At 48.4% G+C, this 10,454-nt stretch overlaps 1 protein-coding gene across 2 annotated transcripts in view; it reads left to right on the forward strand.

Annotated features, from left to right (window-relative positions):
* The window catches only part of SF3B3 (splicing factor 3b subunit 3), a 274,045-nt gene extending 269,744 nt beyond the window's left edge, over nucleotides 1-4,301 (forward strand). For both annotated transcript variants that reach the window (XM_086945281.1, XM_086945280.1), the window contains exons 25-26: nucleotides 2,715-2,819; nucleotides 3,394-4,301. In XM_086945281.1, coding sequence (XP_086801407.1) covers nucleotides 2,715-2,819; nucleotides 3,394-3,534 — 246 coding nt within the window. In that variant the 3' untranslated portion in view covers nucleotides 3,535-4,301. The remainder of the gene's footprint in view (nucleotides 1-2,714; nucleotides 2,820-3,393) is intronic.
* Nucleotides 4,302-10,454: the final 6,153 nt, after the last annotated feature.

Here is a 10,454-nt window from a genome sequence, read left to right on the forward strand (position 1 = left end):
ACTTGCTGCATCTATATCAATGCAATCTAGCGTATAGTTCCATTAGGATACATTTGGTTGCCATGGCCGCTTATCTTCAGAACAGACAGCATCTTTCCCTCTTCAAAGTACCTGCCATTAAGCCTTCTTAGAAGGCCTTAAAAGAGTGATCCTTCCCAGACACCCTCCTTCGCCTGTCTGGAATCTAAACATCGTTCTCACCAGGCTCATGGGGCCCCCCTTTGAGCTTCTTCATTCTTGTGAGATACAGTTTCTTACATGGAAAGTGGCTTTTCTGATAGCCATCACATTGCTACGAAGAGTCAGTGAGCTTCAAGCCCTGACAATTCAAGAGCCCTTCCTACAAATTCATGCTAATAGGGTAGTGCTGCGCACCAACCCCAAGTTCATGCCTACGGTTATCTTGCAGTTCCACATTAATCAAACCATAGAACTGCCAGTTTTCTTTCCAAACCCAGATTCAGTGGCAGACAGAGCACTGCACACCTTAGATGTCAAAAGGGCTCTCCTGTATTACATCGACAGGACAAAAGACTTTAGAAAGACTAAACAACTGTTTGTTGCCTTCTCTCCACAACACAAAGGCAACCCTATTTCCAAATCGGGTATAGCCAGATGGATTGTTAAATGCATACAGATCTGTTATCAAAAAGCTAAACGCACTTTAACAGTTCCCCCAAGAGCGCATTCCACACGCAAGCTAGGGGCATCCATGGCTTTCCTAGGTAACATTCCTCTAGAGGACATATGTAGAGCAGCCACATGGACCACCATACATACATTTACCAAACACTACTGCGTAGATGTACACTCCAAACAGCAAGCTGCTGTAGGACAGGCTGTTCTCAGAACTCTTTCAGACTGCTGCGGCTGGCACAAGCAAACGCCGCTAAGGAGGTAACTGCTATTTATTCTATGCACAGATATGAATTCAGCAGCCCACATGCCTCGAACGGAATATGCTACTTACCAGTATGCATCTGTTCTTGGCATGTAGGGCTGCTGACATTCATATCGCCCGCCCTCCTCCACGGTGCCTGTCGCAGCTGTAGCACTCACAATCATTTTCAGGCATGGTCATCACTTTCAGTATTACACTCCATCTCTGCCACAATGGCGAAAAACAATCTGGGGATGGAGAGGATGCCCATGCGCACTGTAATCCATGGGAGGAGCCACCTATCTTGTGATACTTCGAAGACTCTTCCAGGACAACAATGTGCAATCATCCGGACCCAACACTAGGCGGCGATCTATGCACAGATATGAATGTCAGCAGCCCTACATGCTAAGAACAGATGCATACTGGTAAGTAGCATATTCCTTCCAAATGTATCAGGGTCTTGATCCACCAGATTTTTTTCTGTTGCTATTTGTTTTCATCAGCACCTTATTTGTTTGGGGTGGGGGGGGGAGGGGGGGGAGAGATTGTGGTTTCGTTTTCACAGTAGCAATATTAGTCTGCTACCAATGTTTCATGTCTTTCACAGCAACTGTATTTTAGTGCAGCTGCCAATATATCTCGCGGATTTTTGCTACTTTTTTTCTGGGTCGCCGCAAGCAATTTTTTTTTAAATCGCATATGAAGACTGTTACTGAACATTGGTGGCAGAGTGGGTGTGGTTCCAAGCATTAGTCATTGGCAGGTCACCCAACACTTTTTGCTGGTAATCCCAGACTATGAAAATTAGTTCTGCAGAGATACTCTGCAAGACAATATATTGTATGGGATATTAGGCTAAAGATGCTACCTCCTGGAACTACGCTGCAAACTTCTGCCTTAAACAGCTTTCTTATGAGCACGTCGGTTCTGAGGGAGGCCTGGTTTTTGGCATTCTCTCTCCTGTTTTTGCACCTGCACACAGTTATACATAACGTTGTGTGGCAACCCTGGATGAAAACATGTATACGATTGGGTTCTTGTTAAAAAAAAAAAAAGTTGCACGGTTGAGTACCATTTTTATATCAGGCCGGAAGACCGCAATAGCAGTTTTGTCACCTCAAATTAAAAAATTTACAAACATACTCAGGCTTTCGGTTAGCCTTATTCATCGATTTGTCTGTTCTACTTTCATATATTACTTGTGTACAGCACCACATACATCATGGGCAGTGAATCAGCACACTTCAACCATTTGTTCTCTCAATGTGAGAGACAGCGTTTTGCTTTTGCACACATGCCTACAAAGTAGCCCACTTATGTGCTGGGCTTGTGTCCCGGTGTCTGCTTTTATTCCAAAGCCCCCCCCCCCCCCCCCCCCCCTTGTATTTTTACGATGGGCCTTTTACACTATACACTATGCCATCTATACGCTGCAGAATCTTTACTTTATTCACTGCATTAAATGCATCTAATACCTTTTGTATACATTTGAAAAATACATTTATTAAAAAACATTGCCGGCTTGCTGCACAATCTATTGGCTTTGTCATGCTTGTTTTCTGATATAGTAAGTTGTTATTGGAATGCTTCAAAATACCTTAATATATTCCTCCAAGAGTTTGCCTCTGAGTCAGATGAATTTGGATTTAGTTAGATGTGAATGAGGAAAAAGGAGGAGTTGATTGCGGGTGGGGCTTTGTGTGGTGTATTATCAGACAGTGCACTGACATAGCATCCCCACTGTCTGCTTTGCTAGTTCCTTTGTCCTAAAGGGACTGAAGTGAACTTCTGCTCTCACAACTAACCATAAACTCCCTTCTTGCTGTTTTAGGACCATGACTTTTTCCAACATGTGGAGATGCACTTGCGGTCGGAGCATGCACCTCTCTGTGGGCGGGACCACCTAAGCTTTCGTTCCTATTACTTTCCAGTTAAGGTAAGTACATCATGCTTGAAAAGTTTCTAATGACAAGCAGCATCTTAGCCCTGAAAGGGTTATAGGTAATCAAAGAACAGTTGCTGGGGTAAAACTGTAAGTGCTTACAACTTGATTGTTTTCATGCTATGTCCATTTCTTAAAATGAAAGTGCATGCTGAGGCACTGCTGAATCGGAAGACAAACTATCAGCACTGAACAAGACTTCCTCACCACCTTCCACTGCTCAAAATGGGGGGAGGGTCCCCTCAGTCTTTTTCATCCTTTTCACCCCATCTCTTAAATTTTCTGTCCACCCATCATACCCCACGTATTGTGGGTGGGATATTTAGATACTTTGACATTATTGTATTGTTTAAATGTCAAGTCATGAAATTTGTATAGCGCACTACATACCCGGAGGGTTTCAAGGCGCTTAGGAAGGGGAGGAGGATTATTTGTCAAATATCCACGTTTTAAGCTGCTTTCTGAACGCTAGGTGATTCTGATAAGGTCATTCCTTTTATGAGACCAGCTCCGTTCAACTTTCTGACGAATGCAGTTGTAAGAGTTCATGTTGTTGTTTTCTCCATAGAACGTCATTGACGGTGACCTATGTGAGCAGTTTAACTCCATGGATACAAATAAGCAGAAGAACGTGTCTGACGAGCTGGACCGAACACCTGCGGAGGTCTCCAAGAAACTGGAAGACATCCGTACTCGTTATGCCTTTTGATCTACTGGAAAAGTCTGCTCAAGACCTGCAGTCCTATTTGGATTTCTCAAGAGCTCTTCTTTCCAGCCAGACAATTTTGAGACTGTTTATTTTCGTGCTGGCTTGAAGTTCTTGATTCCAAACATTAGCCATGCCAGATGTGTCCATGTGTATCGTGGATAACAAACTGTGCTTTACAGCAATGTGAGTCGTGAGCTAAGTGGACTACCAGACACCAGACGCATTCTGCCTGGACAGCCTCTTCTGCAGATCATTGCGGAATCCTATTTGTTAGAGCATCAGGAGAGCACAAGTTGTTCTTGCTTTGTCCTGTTTGCCAGTGAATGGTTGGTTGTGAACTTTTGCTGAAGGTAAGAATGAGTATATGTGGTCAAATGCTGGGGCATACCTGGATGTCCCTTGGCAAAGGTGTGTTAAGGAGCTACATTTCCTGACAAAGATAGAAACTGTCAACAGTGCATTAGAAACTTGCTTCGGATTCCTCCAGTATGAATGCATCCCACAGCAAAGCTGTACTTAAGCGATTGTCCATTATTCAATATCAGGCGCTGGTATCCACCAGTGTTTTTCTACAGGCTCCCCCTTCATTCCCTACCCCCCTCATCCATGCGAGTCCCATTTTCCTTTTTGTAAATATTTTGTAAATTGATCAAACTTGTTTCCTTGGAGGGTTTGGAAGTCAATGTAGCATTCTTTTGTAGTGCAAGGCGTGACATACTGTTTGTGATGGTGCACTAAACAAAATAAAGAAGCTGATTTTTTTTTTTAAGTGTCTATACAAAGGACTAGTTTTTTAACTGTTTTCAAATTCTCTGGTGACTAACCATCCATAATCATATTGTTCATCACAGTCTGAGACTAGCCATTGTGGCAGCAGGCATGTAAGAGGACTAGAAGATCTAGAAAATTGCTGCTGTCAAAGGACAAAATGACCGGTAAGGCGTTGTTCTGGAAAAACTCCACTACTTGTCCAGCATGCCTGATCCCCTGCACTTCACTCTGCCATTCAGTCTTTGTTGAAAAAAAGCAACGCTTGCTTTTAGCCTACTATTACTTTCCCATCTGTTCAGTATGCCAGCAGCCGCTCTCTACTGGCACAACCTGCCTGTTTGTATTCTGCCTTTGTATTTTACTGCCAGCTGAAAATGGATTCCAATACCTTCGCATTGTAGCTTTAACTGACTCTGTGCTTTGAATCAGTTTTTCAGCAGCTAGGAAATAAGAGTGTATTGCTTTTAGTATGGTATAATAACACATGACCTACAGATCATAAAAAAATAAGTTTATTTAAAAAAGTAGCAAAGATTAAAAACGTTAAAAGTTGCTAAAGGTGGTCTGCTTAAATCTTATTAATCTAGCATGTGTGGCTGTATACTGCTTACTCCTAACGCCAACACAATGAGGGGCACTGTTCAAAAATGAGCGATGTAAAGAACAAGGAAGGGGTGCTAGGTCGCAGACTCAGTGAGGGGAAGTGCTAAGAAAAGACCATTCTTGTCTCTTGTTGCCCTCACACACCCTGAAGGATGTCATGCTTCATCATTGGGCGGTTGCTCCTCGTCGGGCGGGCGGTGCAATGCCCTACGGGTCCCCGGAAGGGTCACTTTGGCAGAGATCTTTTAGACAACTGCTCTTGGGAGCATGCAGGTGTGTGGGTAGAGTCCTGGATTTAAAGTGCTATTGTGCGTGTAGTGAGGTTAAAACTACCTAAGGGTACACCTAAAGGACTTTTAATGAAAAGGTACCCTTGGTAGGGTAAAAAACCCGGTAGGTTCGGAGTTACCAACACAGGCGTAATGTGCCCAGGTAACTAATCAGGTCAACATGTTGCACGCCTATGTCGGTTCAAAGGATCCCTTGTGTTCTGCAGCGTGAATCTTTCTGGATTCACTATGCTGTGCATTATTCCGCCGTCTTGTGGTTGGGTCTGGAATCGTAGTCTATTTAGTTTTGTTTTTGTTTTTTTGTAGGCCAGGTGGGCGTCGACGTCCCACCTTTGATGTATTTCCGGTGACGTCTGCACGCTTCTTGCGGAAGCTCCCACTATTGGGCGCCATCTTCAGATTCTTTTTTCCGCGGTTGGGTCTGAATCGTTCTCGAAGGGGCTCCAGATTTTTGGGATAAAGAAGAAGAAAAATACGCATTTTTGGACGAAAAGATATTGGGAAAGACTTCAGGAGACTACATCATCGAAGAGGACGACGAAGGAAAAGAAGAACTTCGAAGTCCATCGGGAATGCACGCTCAGGGGCCCCCTGAACGCATGAGATGGACAACATCATGACCTAAAGGAGCCCTAGCCGTGCTCCATAAGCTATTGGCGTTGGGTGCCCACACCTGGTTGGGGATTGGAATAGGGTGCCGGCTCAAGAGACCTGCCCCGCCGTGACGCCTGCTTGCGACGAGGAGCAACCGCCCAATGATGAAGCATGACATCCTTCGGGGTGTGTGAGGGCAACAAGAGACAAAAATTGTCTTTTCTTAGCACTTCCCCTCACTCCTCACTGAGTCCGCGACCTAGCACCTCTTTCTTGTTCTCTACAAAGCTCATTTTGGAACAGTGCCGCCCCACCCCCCCCCCCCCCCCATATCCCCATTGTGTTGACTTTATGGTTAGTTTGAAGCACGGCACTGGACCATTAACTAGCTCCTGGTCCCACCCTGTTCTTTTGAATACGTACTGCTTACTCCTGCCATCTAGTGCCAGGGCCGTATGATAGCAATTCTGCAGTAGTGGATCTCTGTGTATAGTCATAATCTAGTGAATAGTCCCGCCCATGTGCGTGGACCCCGGAGCAATCAAAAATAATCTCTTAAGGTGTTGTAAAATGCAGAACTGCACAGACACTTAAGAGAGAATTAGACAGATAATGCAGCCTATAGCACCAGGCTGCTCTGTCCAGTACTTCCAACTAGAAATTCCACCAAAAAATCCACAAACGGCAAAGTCTGTCCAGATTTCCCTTGCTTCCGCAGCAAAAACCCTCTGGAATGATAGAGAGGAAGACATGGACAGACAAGCCCCTTGGCTGCCATTATGTGGCTCAGAACAGGATACTGTGCCTTTAAGAGAACTTTCCAGAACTTCTCAGTATCCCAGAATGCACTGCAGGTCCCTTTTACTTTCAGTTCTTTTTTCCGGCTCCTGCTAGCAGGACCCTGGAGCATTGAGCTCTCCCTTTTCAAGGGTTTATTGGATTTTTGTGCACTTTTGATGTTTAAAAGTGTTTCAGTTTGTGTGCTTGGTGTTTTTCTTCACTTCTGTGTATTTGTTCAGGCTTTTTAGGGCTCTAAAATGCCTGCTCTCTTCGACAAGTGCCCAGAATCTGGAAGGAAGAAGTCCAAGTCGGATCCACGCGACGTCTACATCCTCTGTCTCCCTACTGCACATGCCCCTGAAGAATGTGACATCTGCCAGAACTTTTCAGCAAGGCCCCTGAGGGAAAGGCTGAAGAGCAGGCTGCAAGGCCTAGAGGAGAGACGACTGCAGGCTGCAGGTGGGTCTGGGCAAGCTGGGAAGGCTCCCTCTGCCCCTGCTGAGGCCTCTGGGGGCTCCCCAGAGGCAGGAAGCCCAGCAAAAGGTCCCGGTCTCCGTCGGCGTCGATTGCATCGACAACTACGTCGAGAGGGATAACAACTGTGTGTTCCCCATCTCCCTGGGGCTCCGGGTCGAGACGGCGTGAAGGATCGACGTCGAAGGGCCTGGGTAGGCCACCGTCGACTGATTCTTCGTCTTCTACGTCAGCGTCGAGCCATCGACGTCGAAGAAAGAGCGGCAGGCTTCGGCGCTCTCCGTCAAAGCAATACCGCCGGTCGCCATCGAGAAGACGGTCGGCGTCGAGGGGATCCTCGACATCTAGGACCTCGCAAAAACGGTCGGCGTCCAGAAGGAGTCAACGCTCGTCGTCGAGGACTGAACGTTCGACGTCGCGGAGGCAGCGTTCGACGCTAGAGTCGCAGAGGCGACGTTCGGCGCCGGAGAAGCGACGCTCGGCGTTGAGAAGAGAGATCAGCGTCTGAGACTTTCCAACTCTCCTAAGCGGCGCAGAAGGAGTTCTGGCACCAGAAGTCACGCTGGATCTGGGGGAGGACGCCGGAGACGGCGATCACCGACTGGAAGGGCTGGTTCGCAGTCCCCTCCCCCGAAGAAGTCACCGGGTTCTGTGTACTCGGTGGTTTATACACCACCTCGGCCGAAGACGCCCCCACCTCCTCCACCTCTACCTAAGGAGGCTCCTCCCAGCAATCCTCCTCTATCACCGCTTCTGCCATCACGGCCACCTCCGCCTCCTCAGTCCATCCCTCGGCCGGAGGTACCTCCTGTTGTTCCGCCGAGGTCGGTGTTGCTGCCTCACCTCCCTACACCGCCTATGGGGACGCCTAAGCCGAACCCCCTGGATAGGACACGGAGGACGCCTCTGCGGAGACATGTGGAGCGTCCACGAACTGGGAGGTTGCGATCTCGTTCCAGGAGGAGAGAGTGATCGCCGAGTCACAACAGGTCATCCACGCAGTCGAGACGACGCCTCAGGAGGCGCAGGTCCCGTTAGCATATGGGGTCTTCAGAGACCAGGGACTATTCACCGACGTTGTCTGGGTCGCCAGAGACAAGGGTGTAACCGGTTTGTGAGAAGGTGGCCTGATATGCAGCGGTCACTATTCTAGTGAACACTATGTATCAGTCCAGCAACCCTTATTGATGATTGGTTGTAAGTCAACCTTATAGACCAGCTATCCTAGTAGCGTGGATACGAGCAGTCTAAGGCTAAAGACTCGAGAGGGCGTGTTAAGCCAGCTGTTATACCACATACACCCCTTGAACACCAAGTGAAAGGACACCACACAAGTGTTATGAAAATAAACAGTTATTTATTAAACATCACAACAGCCCTGTACTCTTTATGAGGACAGGGTACTAAGCACAAACCAAAACTCTTACAAAAATACTTAAGTTAGCACAGTATATACAAATGCCCGAGGGGCACGGAAAACCATATACTTGAAAAGTGGAATGCGAAATTACTAGCAGGTAAGTACAGTACTACTAGGCTTTGGAATCGCTAGGACTTGACTATAGAATCGTTAGATTACTTCTAGGAGACCCAGGGGACTCGGGTGCAGTGTGTGCACTCTCACGCGAGATGCGGGACAAAGTCTATGGTAGCTAGGAATTGCAAAGTTAGTGTTCTCGGGTGAACCCGACCTGGTAGGGAGAAAACGAAAGTAGATTCTGACCCTTGGATAGTGAGGCTATGCTGGGGCACCGAAATGCCGAAGTTACCTAGCCCAGGGGCTGCAGCTGCATAGGACTCAAAAGACGTCGGGAATCCTCGTTGACGGGCCAGGAGCCTGGAAGAAAGAAGTTGCTGGCAGGCGACCAGTGAAGAAAGTTCGGTGGATCCAAGCCTGGATCGATGGAAGATGACACCTGAAAGCAGAGGGGACCAAGTTCGAGACTACTAGCCAGTAGTCAGTGGGCACCAGGAGGGCACCGGATGGTAGCCACCTCGACAAGGCGTGTGGGTGACGCTGGGCTCGGAGATCTCACGGACCAGGAGGCGTTGTCGGCGACCAGGAAGGAGGATCGAGCTGTCCCACGAAGATAGAAGCTGTCGGCGTCGCTGGACCCAGGATTGGGCAACAAAGCCTTGGCAAATTCAAGCCCACGCGGTGGACCTAAAATGGCGTCTGGAGTGGACCAGGAGGGTCCGGGGTGCTTCTCTTCAAGAAGGAAGCAAGGGCCAGTCTGGAGCAACCAGACCAGCAGCAGTGATGTCGTCGGGCGTCGTTCAGAAGGCCACAAGCCAGCCGGCTAGTAGCCAAACAACGCGGTGCACAGCAAACAGCAGAAGGGCCCCACGCAGATCGTGGAGATGCAGGGAGGCTGATCTTGGGTGCTGGAGCTGTGCATGGTCGGGGCTTCTCGGACCCCAAAGCACTCACCCGTGGAGGACACGGTGGGCTTGCAGTAAAGATGTCGTGCAGTCTTGGCGATCGTCGGTCCCTCGAGGTCTCGTCGCACTCACGGTTCTCAGCTTGGCTGTAGAGGTGAGTAGAGGTCAGAGGTGCCAGGGAAGCCGGGTCTCGTCGAGCTGGGTCGTCGGATTCGTGATGAAGGACTTGCAGCAGACCGCAGTGTTCTTTAGGATGGTGCCTGCGGATGCAGGGTGACTACTCCTTAGCCACAAGGGAGAATCTTGATGAAGAAATCGTGAAGTCCTTTTGCAGAAAGTCGTGTCTTGATTCCAAAGATGATCTAATTTGAACAGGGGGCCCGCTCCTATCTTTATACTAAAAAAGGGGGCTGACCCGGTGACTAGGTCCTGCCTATGGGTGGGACCAGGAGGGGGGTGGTTACACCCCTCTGCCATGCCGGACTTTCCCCAGGCCAGGGGCTGGTGTGCCCCTGGAACTGGTTCTGACCGGCCTATGCGTAGTGAGCACCGGGGTGCCACTCAGCAGTCACCTTCCTGAAAAGCCCTGCCTACCCAGGATACACAAAACCATGTCTGGGACGGTGCTAGCACCGCCCCGGACAGGAAAGCCTTTGTCCAGGCCTCCCTCGCTGGAAGGACTCCCAGCAGCAGGTCAGACTTGTGTCTGTGGTGGCAGCATCCATTTTGTGGAGCTGAGGCTTCAGTTAACTTTAACCGGGGTTCACAGTTACATACATGTCGTGTCCCTCTAGAAGGGTGGAATGCTAACCCCGTCGCCAGAATTGGCGAGGGGTTAGTATTCCAATTCGTATGACACCTTACTCGACATGTTTTGATAAAGCAATACCAAAGTTAGCATTTAACCGCGAGGATTATAATGCACTTAAGAGTATATGGTATGCGATATCATGGAACAGCTATTAGGACTTGGTTCCGCAAGCTGCAGACAGGCTCAGCTCATGCCAGAGCACCATCTCACACGAT

The sequence above is a fragment of the Lissotriton vulgaris genome, chromosome 12 (assembly GCF_964263255.1).
Source record: "Lissotriton vulgaris chromosome 12, aLisVul1.2, whole genome shotgun sequence".
Classification (NCBI taxonomy): Eukaryota; Metazoa; Chordata; class Amphibia; order Caudata; family Salamandridae; genus Lissotriton; species Lissotriton vulgaris.